We start from the raw sequence: 23,125 nt of genomic DNA, 5'->3' as shown, positions 1-23,125 counted from the left end.
AATCTCTAATTTCTTCCTTCTTGATTACTGAGTACGAGTCAAGTATGGTAATCAAACATTTGGCTTTCCACAGAACCTCAGCAACTTAGGGGCTATGAGACAGGCATCTTTGGCCAGCCTGGGGGCGGAGTCAGCACAGGGTGTCTACATGACACACAGCCTGACTCTGCCCCCAGATCGGCGTGACACCATGCACTGCACCACACAAAACCACGGTGTCACAGTGCTCCTCTGGTGCTGCGTCCAGGGCACAAAAAGGGGAGGACAGCTGTGAAAGAACTAGAAAAGATCCTAAAATGAAAAGATATAGGACTGAGCACAAATGTAAGAATCATACAAGCCATTGTATTCCCCATCACCATGTATGGTTGTGAGAGCTAAACAGTTAAGAAAGAATATAGGAAGAAAATCAGTTCATTGTGGTGCTGGAGAAGAGTGTTGAGGATTGCATGGACAGCCAAAAAGACAAACAAATGGGTCCTAAGCAGATCAAGCCTGAACTCTCCCTGGAAGCCAAGATGACAAAACTTAGGCTGGTTTACTTTCGGCACATCATGAGAAGGCATGAACCATTGGAAAAAACAATAATGCTAGGAAATGTGGAAGGAAGTAGAAAGAGGGGAAGGTTGCATGCTAGATGGATGGTCTGTATTAAAGAGATCATGAGTTTGAGTTTGTAGGAGCTGGGCAGAGCAGTGAAGGACAGCGGGTCTTGGAGATGTCTCATTAGCAGGGTCATTATGGGTTGAGACTGATGTGAGGGCAGTTAATAACAAAAGTTTTAAAAGGGACGTGTACAGCATAAAAAATGGAAAGGGGAGCGAGATCACCAAAGAGGAATTCAAACAAATAGCTAGCGTGTGTAGGGGGAAAGTCAGGTAAGCTAAAGCAAAGAATGAGCTCTGGCTTACTGGAGAGGTTAAGAACAATAAAAATGGATTGGGGGGGGGGATGTCCATAGCAAAAGGAAGAAGGAAGTAATATGGACATTGCATGCAGAAGGTGGCAAAATGTTAACAGAGGACAGAGAAAAAGCAGAACTACTCAAGAGCTACTTTGCCTTAGTCTTCTCACAAAAGGAAAAGAGTGAGACCTGAGAAAAATGGAGCAGATGTTGGAGAAGGAGAAATGCAGCACAGAATAAGTAAAGTGTTAGTACAGAAATACATGGTTAATCTAAATGAATTCAAGTCTCCTGGACCAGATAAACTATATACAAGGGTATTAAAAGAACTCCCAAATGTAATGTCAGAGCCACTGCCATTAATCTTGGAGAATTCCTGGAGAAAACGAGAAAAGTGGCAATGGGCATTTCAAACACACAAACACACATACACATTTTGTATATGTCTAGGATTCAGTATATCCTTAGTGGGGTTAGAGACTTCAATGAAGGAAGCATGTGCCAGGGATGCTTTTTCTCAAAGTGCTTCATTATTAGCTGAGAAAGACATCATTGGTATGATTCCCTGTGGCAAGATAGAAGGCTTTTCTATCTACTACTCAGTAAGAAGACTTTCTTTCTCTATACTCTTTTATTTCTGAAGAATACAGACACAACTCCTTATGTTAGCTTGCTCCATATGTTAGCTTTCAAAAATGATCTTCAGAGTACTTAGCTATGTTGTATGTTTTAATAAGTGTAAAGAGACAGATAAACAGATATGGAGAAAAACAAAGAACAACTCTGTTTGCTTGCTGTGATTAAGCAACATTTAACATCTAAGACTGAGGGTGTCATGCCTATGTGAAATTGCAAGTTGTTGGAATGAAGGACAGAAAGCCCCAGGACCTCTGCTTTACCAATTACAAATATTTTTGGTTTCATCCTTTCTGCTTTTTTTTTGAGTTACAACATCAGAATAAACGTTTAGTAGCTTGTATTGGGGTCTTCAGATCCTTGTTTCTTTTAAAGCAAGAAAAGAGATCCATATCTGTTGCTTCTCCAACCAGTTGAAAGTGGAAGTTCTGGAGCAAAGTGGTGAAGAACAGGAATAGCTCCATCCGGGCCAGTGCTTCCCCAGGACATGCCCGCTTCCCTGGAAAAGAAGACGACAGAGCAATCACCAGAGAGTGTTATAGTGTCTAGGAAACTTATGTGCTGGAGGTTGCAGGCCATTAATTAAAACGGAACCATGATGAAAAACAGCAGGAAGGCATGCATCAGTCTCTATCCAATCTGTCAGTATTTCATAAGGCTATGTAAGTTCCCCTCCCAATTCAATTCAGGGCCTAATATAATAGTTCAAATCCTGACCAGATTTTACTGGGACCACTTCAAACCTGATATGTCTTGATCCAGAATCTGAAGATCTCAAGATTCGAAAATCCACATTGTTAACTCATTGATTTCCACAGGGATATCAAAATGGCCATAACTTATTATTATTATTATTATTCACATATGTGGATGTAATTTGGATCTAATTAGCTGGTAAAGATGAGATGAACCCTTTCAAAATGAAGACAGCTTCAAGATTTTTTTGGTTAACACATCTTTGAACTCTATTATTAAAAAAAAACAAGTAGAGTTTTTAAAAAACACATATTGTCATCTGTGAGCATGTTCATTAATGTTTTGTCCTGGCACAGTTGGCATGATATCTGCTGTGCTTGTTGAGAGACTCACCAAGGTTTGGAGCTGAAGAATTTTGCCAGAGGCCAAAATATGGTGTAGAATGGCTCACTTTGGTGCGAAGGGTACGGACCACTCTGGGTAACACCCCACAGGGGAGTGTACACATGGTGAAGCGGTATACCCAGTAGGAATGGTGTGGCTGCTGGGCTAGTGTTAATGATCTATACAAACTTCGCTTAGTGGTTAAGATGCCAGTTCTGAAGGTCAGACAGCTGGTAATTCAAGGCCCAAGCACCACATGACAGAGTGAGCTCCTGACATTAGTCTCAGCTTCTGCCAACCTAGCAGTTTGAAAGCATCTCAACCTTTCTAATGCCGTGACCCTTCAATACAGTTCCTCATGTTGTGGTGACCCCTAACCATAAAATTGTGGTGTCTTGGTTCTTAAGACCATTGGAAATATGTCTTAACCACTTAGTGGCATCTTAACCACTAAGCCAAGATTCTGTAGATCATTAACACTAGCCCAGCAGCCACACTATTCTTAGGCGACCCCTATGAAAGGGTTGTTCAACTCCCAAAGGTGTTGTGAGCCACAGGTTGGGAACCACTGACCTAAATGCAGATAGATAAATATGTACGACTTCAGTGGAAGGGTAACAACATTTCATGCAGTCATGCGGCCATATGACCACCAGTGACATCTTTGACCATGCTGGCTCCTTTGGCTTAGCAACAAGGATGAGCATCACCCCCTACATCCAGTTATGACTAGACATTCATGTCAATGGGAAACCTTACTTTTTTCCCTTTGCACAATCAAACACTTTACTATAATCTATAAAGCACAGACTGATTTCCTTTTCCATGCTATTGTTCACCAACTTCTTGACCATCATGTAAGAAAGAGAGGTAGTGAGGAAACTCAGAAGAGAGCACCCTGCCCTGTTGCTTGCTTCCTGTGATCACAAAATCACTCTTGAAGTCCCAATCTCTAGTCAGTATATAGTGTGACTATTTAGACCCATGTACTCACCTGCTGAAAATGGCATGAAGGCATCTTTCTTCTTAAACTGACCCTTCTCATCCAAGAAATGGGCTGGGTTGAACTCTTCTGGAGCTTCCCACTTCAGAGGGTCAAAATGCACAGATGTCAAGTGTGGAATTATAACAGTGTCCTTTAGGGAAGAAAGCAAATAATAGGACATGAATTGTTTCAGCTTCATACAAATCTGCAAAACAGCCTCCCATTCAGAAAGGCAGTAAGTTATAGACAAAGATGAGTAATTTTATGTCATGGAAAATTTCCCCATGAATGTGGGACAGGGCAGCATCACCATCGTTGTGCAAATATAATTAAGTAGTTCTTGTACCAGCTTGAATTGTGGAAGTTCATAGCCATTTTGTATGATTTCAAAAGTCTATTTTTTACACATTAAATTTGGGAATCACTGTACCTGGGGGATTGTGAAGCCCCTGAATTCTGTACAACAAGTTGTAGACCGTGCAAAGTTCTCAATGTTAAGTCTCCTGTTTCGCTGAACCTCATGGATAACAGCATTAGTGAAGGGCATCCTCATCCGGTCTTCCATCTTTGGGGGACGACTAATACCTATGACCTCATTGATCTCTTCTTGAACTTTTGCTGTAATTAAAAACAATCGGAAAACTTAATTCCAGAATTCTGGTGAGAGCATTCCTGCTAGCAGCACTGGAGATTCAGATCTGAAGGAAAACTACAACTTCATAAACAGGTTAGCACAAACAGCCTTCTGGATTGTTGCCCATTTTTATAGACAGCATACAGGTATGAAACTTATTGGCAGGCAAATAGTTCATCCTTCCTTGAAATCTTTCCCTCTAACAGACTAATTCATATTTCTAAAGAGCTGGTGCTTTTCAACTTAGGGAAAAAAGATAAAGAGAGGAAAGCAGAATAGTGTTTTATAAAATTATTACTGGAGCATGGTATCAGTGGAAAAGAATGTTGTTTTGCATGTTAGAGAACTAACAAATCATAATCAGTTAATTAAGGTGGACTGGTAAAATTTTCAAGCCAGATTTTTTATTTTTTTTTCCAAATATTATTTTAAAAACATACATAATCTTCTACCACATGATTCAGTAGTTTCCAAAAAGGAGGAGGTAAATTACATTTTAATTCCGCCATCTATTCAAATCTTTACTAACACTCTTTCAGACTTTTTAATTATTATCAGATAACTATTGATTCTTAGGTGTTACAGTTAGTCCCAAACATCTTACTTTATTTACAATTTCATATATTGCTTTATTTACTAGTCCTTCCTTTTATAAAGCCCTCATATTTTTCATTATTATTTTAGTTTAATCTGTATAAAACCCACAAATTTGCCATACTCTTTTAGCTTCAGTAACAATGTCCTATCCCATTAAGTGGATTTTCTAATATTACAACTCAATCATCAGCAGGTGCCTTAAGCTTATATTCTTTTTACTAAATCTTAACTCTCCTTATTTCTTTTTCATTCCTTATCTCTGAGTTCAGAATTTCCAAGGTCAAAACAAATAATAATGGTGAAAATGGGCATCCGTAGTGTCTATTCTCATTTGGATATAATCAATTGAACATTATCACCTGCCTTGAATTACATTTTGGGAGAAAGGCAGGATATAAATCCAACAAACAAACATGATTTTATCATTATTAAGGCCATTCCTCATGAATCTCAACTGCTACATATCTTCCCTTTTCATCAACTAAAATTAATTTTGGCAATAATTTTGGTTTTTTCATAGATAACGATCCCATTGTTTTTTGTTTATCCCAGAGATATAAATTCCTCTCACAAATTTTTTGTTTTAACAATTGATCATGGCTTTTCCTAATTGAAATTTCTGGGAGACAAGTCAGAATCGTAGAGTTGGAAGAAACCACAAGGGCCATCCAGTCCAACCCCCTGCCATGCAGGAACAAACAAAGCACTCCCGAGAGATAGCCACCCAGCATCTCTTTAAAAACATGTGGAGACTCCACCACACTCTAAAGGAGTGTATTCCACTGTCAAACAATTCTTACTGTCAGGAAGTTCTTCCTAATGTTGAGATGGAATCTCTTTTCTGTAGTTTTTATATCCTTTGCTCCATGATCTAGTCTCGGGAGCAACAAAAAACAAGCTTGCTTCATCCTCAACATGACATCCCTTCAGATATTTTAATAGGGATATCATATCACCTCTTAATCTTCTCTTCTCCAGGCTAAACATACCCAGTTCCCTACATCACTCTTCATAGGACATGGTTTCCAGAACTTTCACCATTTTGGTTGCCCTACTCTAGACTCACTCTAGCTTGTCAACATCCTTTTTGAATTGTGGTGCCCAGAACTGGACACAGTATTCCAGGTGAGGCCTGACCAAAGGAGAATAGAGTAGCACTATTGCTTCCCTTGATGTAGACACTATACTTCTTGTGATTCATCCTAAAACCCCATTGGCTCTTTTAGCTGCCACATTGCACTGTTGATTCATGTTCAACTTCTGGTCTACTCAGACTCCTAGATCCCTTTTGCACATACTGTGGTCAAGCCAAGTATCCCCCACCCTATATCTGTGCCTTTCATTTTTTTGCCCTAAGTGTAGTACCTTACATTTCTCCCTGTTGAAATTCCTTTTATTAGTTTTGCCGAGTTTTCTAATCTACTACAATTATTTTGATCTTGTCTTCTGAGGTATAAACTACTACTCCTAATTTAGTGTCATCTGCAAATTTGACAAGCATGCCAACTATTCTTTCATCTAAGTCATTCATAGAGATACTGAATAGTACTGGGCCCAGGACAGAACCCTCTGGCATGCCACTGATCACCTCTCTCCAGGCTGAAGAGGAACCATTGCTCAGCACCCTTTGGGTTCAGCCATTCAACCAATTATAATTCCAGCTAACATTTGCATTGTCTAGCCCACATTTACTAGCTCATTTGCAAAAGTATGAGGGACCTTGTCAAAGCCCTTACTGAAATCAATATGCTATATCCACAACATTCCCTTCATCTACCAAGATGGTAATTTTATTTTATTTTTTAAAGATAGTAAGGTGGCATAACTTGCTTTTCAGAAGCCCATGTTGACTTTTTGCGATTATGGCAGTCCTGTAAGTGCTTACAGAATCTCTGTTTAATGAGCTTTTCTAGTATCTTTCCTGGTATTGATGTCAGGATAGCCAGGCAGTACCATATATACTGAACTATAAGTCGACCTCATGTGTAAGTCAATGACAGGTTTGAAGGCCAAATTATGGATTTTGCCAACACCCATGGATAAGTCTAGCGTAGAACCTGGAGGCTCCTTCAGTGTGTGTTTGTGTCTATGTGGCAAGAGGGACTCTAATTGAGGCTTATTGCTTCAGCATTTCAACCTTCGTTTCAGCCTTCACTTCCCAGACAGCAATGGCATGAGCAGGAGAGGGACTCTTTGTTTAACACTTTCTGCTTGGCTCAGGAAAGAAAGAAACTGCTCTCCCCACCATATGGTTAAATCTGAAAGAGCTGCTATCACATTATCATACTGACCGATAAATAAATCGACCTGGGATTTTGGGGTCAATTTTTGGGCATAAATTTCTCAGCTTATAAACAAATATATACGGTAATTGTTTGGGTCCTCTTTTTCCCCCCTTTTGAAGATGCGGACAACATCTAGTCCACTGGAACTTCTCCTGTTCTCCATGAATTCTCAAAGATTATTGCCAGTGCTCTGAGATTACTTCTGCCAGGTTTTTTTAATACCAGATGATGTAGTTCATCTGGCCCTACAGACTTGAACTGCATAGATGATAGATAGATAGATAGATAGATAGATAGATAGATAGATAGATAGATAGATAGATTCTGATTTTTCTCTGAGTTCAGTCCTTTTATATTCCATGTGATATATTTGCTTTCCATTACACTATAATTGAGTTTATTTATTTCTAAATTTCCCCCGCCTTTCCCTCCTCCTTAATGCAACAGTGAATAATTTAATTTGTTTTCTTCCCACTCCAAAAAAGGGGTTTTACACAATTTTACACCATGGTTCATAGTTTGGCACTTACATGGAGAAAATTCACTAGCATAAAACTTTGCATGGCATTCCTGCATAGAACATTTAATTTGGAGCAGAAAATGTGAATTCTGAAGAAAATATAGATTCCCACACAAATTATGTGGGAGTGGGTTGGATGCTAAACACATACATTTTATGTAAACATGGATTCCTGTTCCAAAAAAAATGTAGTGCAGGTTTTCCATACAATAACCAATATTTCTGCAGAAATCAGTGTATTTTATGCAGGATACACATGTCATATCACAAAACAAGTTTTCAGCATGCAAAAACCATATGTATATTACTCAGACACATTTACTCCAAGTCCTAAAAGGTGAAGAATCTTGTGGCTGGTGTCCTGTTGCTCAACACTCTTTCTTCATTAATAATGTAAATATTAATTAGCATTCCTCACATTCTTGTGAAGTAATTACTTCCAAATTACTTCTAATATTAAAAACAAGAGTCTGATGACAATGTTAGGAAGGGGAGGCTTCTGACACTCGTGGTTTTTATGAAGCTTCCCATATCAAAGGTATTTGGGTGGCTACTCTGATGGGAATTGTTGGACATTTTGTCTGATGCAGCATGATTTCTATTAGAATCATAGAATCATAGAATCATAGAATCATAGAGTTGGAAGAGACCACTAGGGCCATCCAGTCCAACCTCCTGCCATGCAGGAAATCCAAATCAAAGCATCACCGACAGATGGCCATTCAGCCTCTGTTTAAAGACCTCCAAGGAAGGAGACTCTATCACCCTTCGAGGGAGTGCATTCCACTGTCGAACAGCCCTTACTGTCAGGAAGTTCCTCCTCATGTTGAGGTGGAATCTCTTTTCCTGTAGCTTGCATTCATTGTTCCAGGTCCTGTTCTCTGGAGCAGCAGAAAACAAGCTTGCTCCCTCTTCAACATGACATCCTTTCAAATATTTAAACAGGGCTATCATATCACCTCTTAACCTTCTTTTCTCCAGGCTAAACATCCCCAGCTCCCTAAGTCGTTCCTCATAGGGCATGGTTTCCAGACCCTTCACCATTTTTGTTGCCCTCTTTTGAACACGCACCAGTTTCTCAATGTCGTTTCTGAATTGTGGCGCCCAGAACTGGACACAATATTCTAGGTGGGGCCTGACCAAAGCAGAATACAGTGGCACTATTACTTCTCTTGATCTAGACACTATACTTTTATTGATGCAGCCTAAAATTGCATTGGCCTTTTTAGCTGCCGCATCACACTGTTCACTCATGTTCAACTTGTGGTCTACTTGGACTTCTTGATCCCTTTCACACGTAGTTTCATTCAGCCAGGTGTCACCCATCCTATATCTGTGCATTTTATTTTTCTGCCCTAAGTGCAATACCTTACATTTCTCTGTGTTGAATTTCATTTTGTTAGCTTTGGCCCAGCTTTCTAGTCTATTCAGGTCATTTTGGATCTTGATCCTGTCCTCTGGTGTATTAGCTATTCCTCCTACTTTGGTGTCATCTGCAAATTTGATAAGTATGCTCCCAATTCTGTCATCCAGGTCATTGATAAAGATGTTGAATAGCACTGGGCCCAGGACAGAGCCCTGTGGGACCCCACTGGTCACTTCTCTCCAGGATGAAAAGGAGCCATTGTTGAGCACCCTTTGCGTTCGGCCGGTCAACCAGTTACAAATCCATGTAACAGTTACCTTGTCTAGTCCACATTTTACAAGCTTTTTGCAAGAATGTCATGGGAAACCTTGTCAAAGGCCTTACTGAAATCAAGATATACTATATCCACAGCATTCCCTTCATCTACCAAGCTGGTAATTTTATCAAAGAAAGAGATTAGATTTGTCTGGCATGACTTGTTTCTCTGAAACCCATGTTGAGTTTTTGTGATTATGGAATTGCCATCTAGATGTTCACAGACTCTCTGTTTAATTATCTGCTCCAGAATCTTTCCTGGTATTGATGTCAGACTAACTGGACGATAATTGTTGGGATCCTCTTTTTTCCCCTTTTTGAAGATGGGGACGTTTGCCCTCCGCCAGTCTGCAGGGATCTCTCCTGTTTTCCAGGAGTTTTCAAAGATTATTGCAAATGGCTCCGATATTACATTTGCCAGTTCTTTTAATACCCTTGGATGGAGTTCATCTGGTCCTGGAGACTTAAATTCATTTAGATTAACAAGATTAATTTAGATTAATATTTAAATGGTATGAAGCAGAACCCAACCATTTACCATTCACCCGCACACTCATACAGACAGAATTGAAGTGAATTCTCTACCAACCACTGGCTTCATATACATATATCACTAGTATCATCAACTAATGTAGGAAGCCACCATGGGTCATTTTACTAACACCACATGATTTCATATTTGTTTTGTCAACCATTAATTCTACTGTTTAAGCAACATATCTCCAAAATTCATGGCTTCTTATTAATTCTGTTCCATTTTAAATTTTGGTTGCAATGAAATGGCCTCTGTGAAAGGCAATTCTGAACAGTGATTACAGAAAGATGTGCTGACAGCCCTCTAAAGTTGTTTGATAACAAATGAGTTATCCATTTCTTCCTGTCCTTCATACACCCACAGCTGGGGCAGAACCCTCATGAAAACTTCCCAGACAGGAGAAATTTCCCCTTCTTTCTGTGGCTGTTGGCAGAATTCATAAAAGTCTCATCATCTTTGCAGTTCCTTCGAATACCTGTTTACCTTGAATGTGTGGCAATCTAGCCATCACTAAAATTGCACAGCTCAAAGCGTTCCTTGTGGTTGTCGATCCAGCAACAAAGAGCCCAAACACACTCATGACTATGTCTTCTTGGTTGTAAATCACCTCACAAGAGTTTTTTTCCTGTGAATATACCAAAGGAAATGAGGAAGAATGAAAATTTCTGCTTCAAAGAAAAACAGGAAATCTGAAACATCTTATACTGACTCAACTAATATAATAGAATATTGTTTTATGTTGTTCTGTGATATTGTGATATAGATCTATAAATTTTATTCTGTGATACTGTATCACATTAACCTCCCCTTCCCCATTAATATTGTATTTAATATAATAACTTGGTTTTTTTTTAAGAAACAACATGACTCATTTTAAAATGCAGAGAAAAACTATTTGTAATTCAACCTAGACAATGAGGAAATTGAAATAGTTGAAATAGAATTCCCAGACTTTGGATCAAACATTGACCAGAATAGAGACTGCAGTGAAGAAATCAGAAGAACACTGGGAATGGGGAAGGCAGCTTTGAAAGAACTAGACAAGATCCTAAAGTGCAAAGATATGCAACTGAACACTAATCATTCCGACCCACTATGTTCCCCATCACCATGTACGGATGTGAGAGCTGGACAGTAAAGAAAGCAGACAAGAGGAAAATTAACTCTTTTGAGAAGTAGTGCTGGAGAAGAGTACAGAGGATACCATGGACAACCGAAAAGACAAACAAAAATAAAGCCAGAAACTTCCCTGGAAGCCAAAATAAAGCCAAATTAAGGTTCTCATACTTTGGCCCCATCATGTGAAAGCATGACTCATTAGAAAAGGCAATATTGCTAGGGAAGGTGGAGAGCAGTAGAAAGAGAGGGACATTACACACTAGATAGTTAGACTCAGAGAAGTCATGGGTATGAGCCCACAAGATTTAAATAGAACAGTGGAGTAGGAGGGCTTGGAGAGGTCTTATCCACAAGTCACCCATGAGTTGGGGACAACTTGAAAGCAGTTAGCAACAACAATGCACATATAGCTAAAATACAGTTGTCCCTCTGTATTTGCGGGGGTTAGGGGAACAAGACCCCTGTGAATATGGCAATTCACGAATACCACAAGGCCCCGCCCAACTCCTCCTCTGATGCCTGGGACAGCTGCGGTCAGCTGTCCGGAGCACAGGAGAAAGTGGGCGGAGCCAGTGCATGCACTGCCCATTCCCCTTTTTCTTTGCCCGGGACCAGCTAGTCCCAGGCAAAGGAGAAGGGGGGTGGAGCCGGCGCATGCGCTGCCCAATCCCCTTCTTCTGTGCTTGGGACTCAGGAGAAGAAGACTGAGCAGTGTGTGCACCGGCTCTGCCCACCTTCCCCTGTGCTTGGGACTCAGCTGATAGCCAAATTCACTTTATTTTTGTAATAACTCTCATTTTTCTGTTTCCCCCATGGTTCTATAAGGTGGGATTGCTGCCTGTGGTGCCTTGGAGAAAGAGCTGCTGCCTCACCTCTCCCCCCCACCCTGAGATCATGTCCGATTTTAATATATGGTTATTTTGCTTTTGGAAAGGAAGGTTAAGCACAACGTTGCCCATTCCTCAGGGAGATAGCATTCAGTGGGATTTGATACTGGCTGGCAGAATGTGTGGGAACATGTTTCGGTTTTTGAAACCATATATTTACTGGAACAGCGCTATGCATACATAATGATCTCTATGTGCCTGCTCCTTCCCAAAAGCCCCATGAGGCACTGGACCTCATAGGCAGTCCAAAGCTCCCACCTCCTAGCCATCGCAAAAGGAGGTGGAAGCTATGGGGTTCCATGCTTTCGAGCTGCAGGACGACTCCCCCCCCCCTCCATTTGTGGACATGCACAGTATGTCCAATTCTCCTTTATTTCTACTTTATCTCCACTGTAAACATAGCTGAATATGAAATGCAACTTTGCCCCCCCTCCATTTTCACGTTATTATGCACAGAATATAAATAAATATAATCCTCATTTGCAAAATTGCATATAATTTCCCCTTTATTTGTGGGATGGTTTAACTTTGCTTTAATGTCTCTTTAATACCGAAATTAGCCCCAGTGTGATCAACTCCTTAGAGGCTTACATGCTCAGAACATGTCTATGAGCATCCAGATGTCTTCACAGAGTATGCCTGGTAACCAGAGATGCTGGTTCAGTGGCAAACTAGAATCACAGAATGTTAGAGTTGGAGGAGGGCCCAAAGGCCAACCAGGCCAACTCCCCTTCTGCCATGCAGGAACTCACAATCAAAGCATTCCAGGCAGATGACCATTCAGCATATGTTTAAAAACATCAAAAAAAGGAGACACCAGTACTCTCCAAGGCGGCATGTTCCATGTCAAACAGCTCTTGCCATCAGGAAATTCTTCGTAATGTTTAGGTGCAATCTCTTTTCCTGTAGTTTGAAACCATTGCTCTGTGTTCTAGTCTCTGAAGCAGCAGAAAACGAGCTTGCTCTATCATCAATATGACTTCCCTTAAAATATTTAAACATAGCTATCATTTCACATCTTAGTCTTCTCTTCTCCAGGCTAAACATACCCAGCTCCCTTAGCTACTCCTCATAGGGCATGGTTTCTAGACCTTTCACCATTTTGGTCACCCTCTTCTAGACATGCTTTCCTTGTAGAGGTTCCCCAGCTTGATCCTTGGCTTCTCCTGGTAGAATTAACAAAAAAATCATGCCCAAATTCCTGTACAACTACTGCTAATTGTTTTGAACAACACTAGGCTAGATGGACTAACAGTGTAAGGCAGCTTCATGTGTTCTGGTACCTACCTTCTCCAGTTTGATAAGAAAGCAGTCAATATAGTCACGGGGATTCTCAGGGTCCAGTGTCTGGCTGTGAGACTTTATCTCCTCACGGATGTAGGCCTGCAGTTTTTTACAATCAGCAAATACCTTCTGGTGCAGTCCAGGCAGGTAATCCATCATTTGTGGGAAAGAGCTGTACAACTGGGATACAAATTATATCTTTACATTTTTGAGTCAAACCTTTGAGTCCAGCCACCCCCAAAGGGTGTACCTAAATGTAGCTCCAAAGGTAACAGAAGAATTTGTTTGTTTGTTTCTTTGTTTTTAAATGACTTTATTGGAAAGAGGATCTGAGGAAGGTTCTAACACAGGACATCACATTGATTGCTAAAGAGAAGTGCAGAAATGTTTGTCATCATTTCCATGGAAATAAGTGGAATGTAGGAATGAGTATGAAATCATGGAAGCTATTTTAAAAAAGGATCCCTTTCCCCCCCGGTTCTCACTGAAGGACCCTTTGCACATGCAAAGAATGGACACAATGTATAAGCCCTTCCTTTGTATATTGCCTATAGCCTCTATAGTAAGATGAAACCCAGTTAAGATGACTCCTTTGCCAAGTGGGAACCATTCTGTTTCACCATATTCTGTTCTAATACTACCCTCTTGTCCTACATACAAATTTCATATCAGGAATCAAATATAGTGGCACTCCCGTATCTTGAAGAGGATTCCATAACTTTTTGTGATCTATGCAGTCAAAGGCTTTTCTATGGCGTGGTACAGACCGCCCCAAACAGACGGCCTGCTGGCAGCCTAATTCCCTTCGGAGCGAAGCCGCAGCTGCCAAACCACACAGCTTCCCTCGAGAGTAAAAAGAACCTGGAAAAATGGATTCTTTTTGTGCCTTAGGGAGACATCACGAGTGTGCCATTGGCGCACTCACGACATAAGTGACGTGCGGCACCATGAGGTGCTTACATCACTATGGTGGTGCCTCTGTACACGGGGTGGCACTTACGTCACTATGGCCGTGCCTCTGTACATGGGACGCCACCATTGTTACAATGCCACTCCGTACTAGGATTAGGGACTGTGCAGTTGCCACCGAGTCACTAACCCTAGTATCATCGGGAGTACGCCGCAATTGGGTGGTCTGTACTGCGCCCAATATCTATAAAGCACATGCTGATTTTCTTCTGGAATTCTTTGGTGAGCTCCATAAGCCATTGTATATTTGCTGTGAGGACCCTAGTGCCTCTTTCTTTCCTGAACCCATTTGAACCTCTGGGATTCTCTCTCCATTTATGACTAGAGTCTATACTGCAGAACTCTGAGCATAATTTTGCTTACATGGGAAATTATTGCTATGGTCCCATACTTGCTACAATCTTTTGTGTCTCCTTTTTTGTGGATGAGGATTATTTCCAGATTGTTAGCCAGCTTCTTGTTTTCCATATTTGTTGCCATATTTTAGTGAACACTAGATCTGGTTCTGTCTATTTATTATTGCAGTTCAATGGATTAGAATATATTCCAGTTCAGCTGTTTCTCTTTCCAATTACCTGGTGGTGCAGTGGCTAAATGCCTGTACTGCAGCCACTCACTCACAAACCATAGGTTTGCGAGTTCAATACCAGCAAAAGGGCTCAAGATTGACTCAGCCTGCATCCTTCTGAGGTCACTAAAATGAGTACCCAGATTGTTGGAGGCAATTAGCTTACACTTTGTAAACCGCTTAGGGAGTGCTTAAGTGCACTGATAAGTGGTATAGAAATGTACTTGCTATTGCTATTGCTATTGCTATTGTATTTTATATTTTATTTATTTATTTTGTTCTAGAGTAGTTACTTGAAGGCCAGCAACTATGCACAGGGAGATCAAAATATTCTGTCACTCTAATGCTTCTGAGGTCCCCTCTTTCTGCTCTTGCTGAGCAGAATGGGACCTCCAGAGAGCAGCTAACAAACTAACTGCCGCCACCCATTAATTTGAATTTCCTTTTATAGCAATGGTGCTGGGAAACCACTTGCACTTTCCATCATTTCCATCATCATCATGAGTGTTGCTCATTTAAACTTTTGCTACCTGGGAAGAAGGCTGTTTGTCCACTCTGATAATGGTCCCCCACAATGTGTGATAATGGAGCCCATTATCACACATTACTCTAGGGTATTACCATTTCTAATATCAAATGTGTGTTTATTTATCCTTTTGATAGGAATGACACTGTAGAACTGAGGATGGGCATACATTTCTACGCCACCTTTCATGAAGGGAGCCTACATGGCTATGGCATCGTAACTATGGAAAGTCCTCCCTTTGGACCTCTGACTGGTGCCAATGCTGGTTTCTTTCTGGTGCCAAGCTAAAACATGGATTTTTAAACAAGTCTTTGGGAATTAATTTATTTCAAGGTGTTTGTGCTTTTAAACTGTTGTAGCTTTTAAAGTGGTTTTAACTGTTCCTTCCTATAATATATTTTTATCTTGTTTAAATTATTCATTATTTTTATCTGGGAGTGTTTCAAATTGTTTAATTGTATATCACTGTGAGATCCCATGATAAAGGGCAGGATACAAATGTTTTAACATAAAAATAACATAAGAATTAGCCCTAGCCCTTTCACAAAGTAAGGTGGTAGGAAGGGTGGCTTGCAAAAGAACAGGTTTATAACACAGAAGGAACAACCTACCATGCCTAAATAACTCTGAAATAGTGAAGTTAGTTGCTCTGCAATGCATACGTGCCCTGTGATGGCCTCGTTTTGGTAGTCAAACCGGCTCCCAATGACAACAGAACACAGTACATTAGAAACAGCAGTTGTGATGCAGTTTTGTAAGTCAAAGGTCTTCCCTGCAAGTAAAGGAGATCACAGTAAGTGTTTCTGGACAGAATGGATTCCATCTTCCTCAGGTCCCCAATAAAAATTAAGGAAACTCTTTAAAGCAGATGAGGTTGAATCATTGCACTTTCCCCTGCCCCTCTGTTTCAAGAATATAATGTCAGTTAAACTACTTAAACAGTAACCTATGACAGTCAACGGCCTAAACTCTGTTCTTCAGCCTGATTCGCATAGAGTTGGTCAATGAATGGGATTTACCAAGAGTTTAATCTCCATTCAACGGTTGGTTGAACAGGTCTACTCTAGTTGAGACTAACTAATCGGATGCCAACCATGGTCTGTTATTCCTTCTATCTTCTAGGTTTTTGATTCTTTGGCTTTTGTCTGCAATGCAGCTGCAGCTTGATCAGAAGACCAGATGGAACATGGGGATTCCAGTTCTACTACCATGGCTGCATCTTGTCAAATCCTGGGATTTGTAGTTTGATGAGGCACTGGCTGAGAATTCTAAAGACCCCCCCCCCCCCCGGTAAACTGCAAGATACCATGAAACATATGATCGTTGTTGGAATGCACCAAGGAATTCCAGAAGAAAATCAATGTGTGCTTTATAAATTATAGGAAACATTTGACTGCATAGATCGTGAAAAACTATGGATGGCTCTTAAAGTCATGGGAGTTCCAACACATCTAATAGTCCTGATGAGAAATCTATACAGAGACTACTGTTAGAACAGAATATGGAGAAACACAATGGTTCCCAATTGGCAAAGTGGTCAGGCAAGGATGCATTCTATCAACCTATTTGTTCAATTTGTATGCACAGAATATCATAAGAAGAGGAGGAATGAAGATAGGAAGAACATCAACAAACTAAGATATGTGGACAACATCATACTACTAGTGGAAAACATCACAGACCTGGAACAATTCACAAGGAAGGTAGAAGATGGCCTGTTACAGACTGCCAAAATTAAGCTGCTTCGGGTCTCTTTGGAGGTATGCTATTTAAATGATGCATGCATCCGAAGAATCTGGAAGCTGCACCAAAGCTGCACTCCAGTGCTTAGGAATGGAGTGTGGCTTTAGCACGACCTCCGGACTCTTAGGACCCATGCATCATTTAAATAGCATACCTCCAAAGAGACCCGAAGCAGCTTTATTTTGGCAGTCTGTAACAGGCCGAAGAAAGTGCAAAGACAGACTTAATGCTGAACATAAAGAAAACAAAATAATGACTATGGAGGAACTACATAAATTCAACATAGACAATGAGGAAATTAAAATACCATATATACTCGTGTACAAGTTGAACTCATGTATAAGTTGAGGGGTGGTTTTAGGGCCAAAATCATGGATTTTGATATGAACCATGAATAAGTCAAGGATAAAACTTAGGGGAATATAACAAAGGATATAAAGAGAGAAACAGTACTTCCCTTGCTCTTTCTCTTTCTCAAGACCTCTCCCAACCAGCTAACACCAACTACCTGGTGCTGGAGCAGAAGTTTTTAACACTGAATTGAAAAGGGAAGTTACTGAAGGGAAATGGGGTGTTTGTTTGATGGGTAGAGAAGGTTCACATCGAATTGCAAAAGGAAGGAACTGGAGGGAAATGGGGTGTTTTTTGGGGAGAGAGATCCAGATGAGCAGGAGGATGGGGAGAGAAGGTTTTAATATCGAATTGAGAATGAAATCACCTCTTTCACACAAACACATACACACACGCCTGCCTGGGCAGCTCTTTCAGATGCCTCTCTGGGGCATCACAGAGAGTAGAGCATCTGGTGGTGGTTCTTTCAGGACCTTTTTAAGCATTATTACTGTATTGACCCGTATATAAGTCAACTCAGGATTTTAGGGTCAATTTTTGGACATACATTTCTCGACGTATAGTCAAGTATATATGGTAGTTAAAGACTTTCCATACCATGGATTAAACATTGATCAGAATGGAGATTGAAGTCAGGAAATCAGAAGAGTGGAAATGGGAAGGGCAGTTTTGAAAGAACTAGATAACATCATAAAGAGTAAAGATATACAAGTGAACACTAAAGTTAGAATCGTCAAAGCCATTATATTCCCCATTACCATGTACAGGTGTGAGAGCTGGATAGTGAGGAAAGCAGATAAGCATGGGAGAAGCCTGGATCAGGTACATGATGCCCAGATCGAATACTGGATGCCTACTCCCTGGGCATGGGGTGTGCGATAAAGTCTGCCTATTGAAATTTACATCCTACATCTAGTGGGGGGTGGGGTGCAATGATCTCCTCAGTTTGAGTGAAAAGTGGTTTTAGACTGGGGTCTAAGAGGAGCGCAAAAAGGAAAAGAGTTGGAGTGGGGTTTGAGTTAGACTAGGTTTGGAATGAGAGAAAGGAGTTTGAATTGAGTGATTGGTAAGGGTCTGATTTAGCTTGAGAGGAGACAATGCTCAGTTTTAATGTAATATATAAATAATCTGCTGTGCTATGTTTTGTTGTTGTTGTGTGCCTTCAGGTCATTTCTGACTTATGACAACCCTAAGGCGACCGTATCATGGGGTTTTCTTGGCAAGATTTTCAAAGATTTGCCATTGCCTTCCTCTGAGGCCAAGAGGGTATGACTTACTTATAATCACCCAATGGGCTTCATGGCTAGGAATCAAATCCTGGTCTCCAGAGTCATAGTCCAACAATCAAATCATGTGCTATACTGGCTCCTGAATGTTATGTTTTACTTCTGTAAATAAAGTTTTGTTCTTGTTTTTCTACACTTTGGTGCTCTGCAGTTGCTATCATTCTGCGAGCATGCTTTCAGACAAGGTGTTGGTGGTAGCAGCCTTGAAAGTGGCATGGCAGTGGTGGTGATGGTGTCCTATTGGCAATTAAAGTAATATAAACCCTCATAGGAACCTTGAGGGCATTTAGACTGACTCTACAGTTGAGGACACACAAAGGGAACCAGAGAAAGTCCATATGGGTGTTAGAGGTGGGGATCAGGGAAAGCCCTCACATCAAGTGTTTTCAGAGAACATTGTGGAAGTCTTGATATTGGGTGGGTTAAAAGTTTTTAAAAAACCCACACATTTGATGGTCACAGTAGTGGGATGTAAGAAAAGATACCTACATTTAGTGTAGGCGGCAGTGGGATACAAGGTGAAATCACCAGAGAGACAGACATTGTTTATAGTCATGAACTATCTCACAGGATTGTTTCAAAACTAAAGAGAGTAGGAAGAGAAATATTATCCTCCCTCATGCAAGGGAAAGCAAGATGGAAAAATGCTCCACATGTTCCCTGTAACATAAGGCAATACTTAATTTTAATTTTAGACCATTTTCCCTTTTCTGGAGGTCTGTATTTTGTTTCAAATAAACTAGAGGGGCAAGAACCTTGTGTGGTTGCTGTTATATGTTTCACCAAGTAAAGCGCTTCCTCCTGCACCCTCTCAGACATAGTTTTCTTCCCCATTCCAAAGTCCCTCAGGGTGGAAAGTGTGAACCGGCGCAAGTCCCTCCATTTTGCATCATTTTGGATGACCAACCCTAAAACCAAAGAGATTAAAAGGTCATTTTATCAGTTCTCAACATTCAGCAACCAGCAGGAAATTTATGTGAGCAATGGATAGCCTTGATCAGTGTGGTATTCTTTCTTTTCACGTGTGTGTGTGTGTGTGTGAACAAGTTACTTTTGTAAGTACTAGGGATATATTTTGCTATTATTTTTCTTCTCAAAGGCAGCAATCATTAATCTTAACAATTTTCTTCCCACTGTAAAAACATCATTGAGAACCACACTGTTTTTAAAGCCTATTCACAATTTGGGACTTATTCTGTGCAAAATTCATACATGATTGTTTTGCACAAAAAGTAGCATTTTTTATGCAGAAATATTACTTCCAGTGCTGTAATACTGTTTTCTGTGCAAAACAGCCATATTCCATTTTTACACTGAATAAGTCTCCAAATGCAAAAATGGTCTTTATTCCAGGATTCCTCTGATCAGGGTTTCTCAATATTAAAAAACAAAACAAAATCCCAAACCTTTTTAAAAACCACTTTGTGAATATTTTCAAATATTTTTTTCCATCCCGAGTGTAGACAGAAACTCCCAGGCTAAAAGAAGTAGCTTTCTTTCTGAAAATAAGTTTTACATGTAGTTTTGTACAGATCCACCTACCCATGCAGGCAACATAAAATAATTGTAATTTATTTGTAAATATGTTTTTCCCTTATAAATATTCTATATTACTCAGCAAAGAATGTGCAAGCATTCCTTGCATGGACATTCTTTATTGGGTAAATAGCAACAAGAGTAATGACTGAGTAGTCTAATGGGTGGAAAAGGGGGCATTTGATTCCCCTTGCTGCTACTGCCACTGTTACAACAGAAAGCACCAATGGGGCCTTCCCTTGAAATGGAAAGATTAGCTTCAGAGTGCCATCTCCAATGTACACCCCATGATCCCAAAACTTCTCAGATTTCCCTAGAACTATTAGTTATATAACAAACCTCAGACCCCAAGATTTACCAGCAGAAACCAGGAGCAAAACACATATGTACAATTCAAGAACAGGGTAACTCTGACCACATTATAAGCCTAGGAATTTGTTCTCAGTTCCACAACTGAACTGGGGTTTTACAAAATTCACCTATAGTCGCACAAATTGTGAGTATAAATGGAAGTAAAAAACCCCAAATAATATTAAATGTTCTTGAAATTTGCTGATTTCTTGCAAATCATGCAAAGCTCTACTGATAGAACCCAATCTATTGATCACCCCTGTTTTAGATGCTGAAACAAAAATGGGAATAAATGAAGGAAAGTCATATAGTCCACCTTGATGCTTCGTCACTTGATTTAAGAGGGGGATGTGAGGACGACCACCAAACACTTCAGCATGATCCACCAAAGCATCCTTTACTACCTCATATCCACAGAGCACAACCACAGGCTTAGGGCCCATCCAAATAGTAAAGATAGGGCCATATTTCTGAACAAGCTGGAGACAAAATCAAAAACAAATTTGGTTAATAAGGCAGTGAATTTTCCTTTGGCATAATTATTTAAAGTATGGTTGTAATATTTCTTAGACTAGGATAGCTTGCACCAAACAGTCTAGTATATCAACCAAAATACCATGCACATTTCATCATGTTATATCCAGAGGGCACAGATGTAGGATTTGGTTCTAATCCCTAACTGAACAGAGGACCATGTCTCTTAATAAGATGAGGCTAAAACCCTCTTCAGAGTGATAATCCTGTGGAATGGTTACATTATTGGGAAACAAAATGTTGCTGCTGAGGGCTTGGGTGTGATTGATGGTTGGGTGGGGGTGGCCAAGTAGATTCACATCAGATTTGCAGGCCTTGGAATATTAAGCGGAAAATGCTAGCAGGTTAAGAGTTAAATGTTAGATTGATCATATTACACATTGCCTGTTACTTGTGCTTAGTGTGCCAAATGACACATTGTTGGTATATTTTTATTTTATCACTATTTCTTATTTTGTAAAATTTTTACAATTATGTTTCTGTGTGCTTCCCCCCTCACACAATACAATAATGCCACAATACAATAAGCAATACAGTAAAATAAAGCAGTAAACAAAGCAACTAAAATTAAGAAAAGGAAAATTATACAGAAATCTTAATGCCTTTAGAGTACACCTAAAGGAAGAACAGAGAAAGCCATAAAGTGAAGAGGGGGGAAATAATTTTTCTATCCATGCTTTCATTTCAAGAAAACCTGTTTATTCTGTAACATAGATCTTACTTTGGGGTAGAATTTGTCCAGAGGCATAACATCTTTCTGCAGGAGATTGCCCAAAAATAACCAAGGAGTGGGTCCCGGAGGAAGCTGGCCTTTCTTCTTGTACATTTTGAAGGAGGAGAACAATATGAGGAAGAACAGACAGAGAAGAAGCAGAACCCCTGCCTCCAAAGTATCCATCTTTGTCTGAGCTCTTGTTTGGGTCAGAAGTCCAGGAAATAGCTTAAGAGAGATGTAGTGGAAATAAAGGTGACTATTTGAGCTCCAACCAAACTCCACTTCTGCATGGTCTCGATAGTCCCACAAAAATGCCTAGTTTTGTTCCTTCTTTTCAATCAGCAAAGATAGGTTACTCACCAGAAAACCTTCATCTTGGCCTCAGCTACACATGAATCAAATTGTCACATAATACAGATGGATGGTGAGTTCCCCCTCAATACAGTTTTTCTCTTATCAAGTGTAAATATAGTCTTAAACAAAGTCTGCCCCTCATCAGCATTCCCACTCTTTTTTTGTCCAACTGGGCATTCGATTGCTGGTGGTCAGTCAGGTCACTCACCCGCATCCCCTGGTTACTCACCCCCAAAGCCTTCTCTTAGGCAACAGCCTGCTCACTGTGGCGGGGTACAGACGGGCAGGGGAAGACGTCTTGGAGGTGTATTCTGCTGAATACGGAGCCTCCAGACCGCCCGCCCCGGGGGCGTGGCTCAGGTGTATGGGGCTTCCACATGGGGGGCAGTGAAGACGCCTCACCTGGGGCCGTTTCTGACCTGCAGTTTCCATACCGCCGCCTCGGAGGACGCTGCAAAGAGAGAGGCAGCTTCTGCACGGGCGGCCAAAAACGGGGCTTTTTTTTTTCTTTTGCCGGCTGGCGGATGCACAGCTGCGCAGCTGCAGCGCTCAGCACTGGGGGCAGAAAGCCTATGTGCACATTTAAAGCGCCCAGGCCCCTTTAAACTTTTTCCCTCGCCCTGCCCAAGAACAATGGTGGTCTCCTGCCAGCTGGTGATCAGCTGGTGTTGGCATCCTTGTCCGCTTGCACGTTGCCAGTGTCACCAGCATCATGGATGCCTCCTCTCCTTTGGTCCCCACGCTCTTGCTGAATCTGCAATGCACAGCCACAGCTGTCGCCGCTGCCACCGCTGTCCCCCTGCCATCCCCCATCACCTCCCTAGTACATATCTAAATATTTAAAGTTTTAGGGTTTTTTTATTGTTAGGTGAAAATGGCACAGGAATGTGTGTAGGGGCTCACTTTAAATTCCAAACTTTAGCCAATTCTAGCAGCGCATGCGTACATGTTGCTCTAGGGTTAGGGTTAGGGTTACGAGCATTAAAATAGAGTGCAGCTGTGCTGCAGCTTCCACATCTGCATGGCATCTGACACTCTAATTAGA

At 40.7% G+C, this 23,125-nt stretch overlaps 1 protein-coding gene across 1 annotated transcript; it reads right to left on the bottom strand.

The window, feature by feature from the left end:
* Positions 1-1,761: 1,761 nt before the first annotated feature.
* LOC149322076 (cytochrome P450 2C5-like) lies at positions 1,762-21,928 on the bottom strand. Its single transcript, XM_089507237.1, has 9 exons — positions 21,733-21,928; positions 20,794-20,956; positions 19,346-19,498; positions 15,822-15,982; positions 13,151-13,327; positions 10,341-10,482; positions 4,036-4,223; positions 3,615-3,756; positions 1,762-2,039 (listed from the first exon to the last, which is right to left on the bottom strand). Exons 1-9 carry the CDS (start codon positions 21,907-21,909, stop codon positions 1,858-1,860), a joined length of 1,485 nt encoding a protein of 494 aa, XP_089363363.1. The 5' UTR covers positions 21,910-21,928; the 3' UTR covers positions 1,762-1,857.
* Positions 21,929-23,125: the final 1,197 nt, after the last annotated feature.

Source organism: Sceloporus occidentalis, unplaced genomic scaffold, assembly GCF_023333645.1.
Source record: "Sceloporus occidentalis isolate IW3139 unplaced genomic scaffold, rSceOcc1.0.p SCAF_1, whole genome shotgun sequence".
NCBI lineage: Eukaryota > Metazoa > Chordata > Lepidosauria > Squamata > Phrynosomatidae > Sceloporus > Sceloporus occidentalis.
The sequence above is the reverse complement of the archived record's forward strand: the minus strand, read 5'-3'. Positions and strand labels throughout refer to the sequence as shown.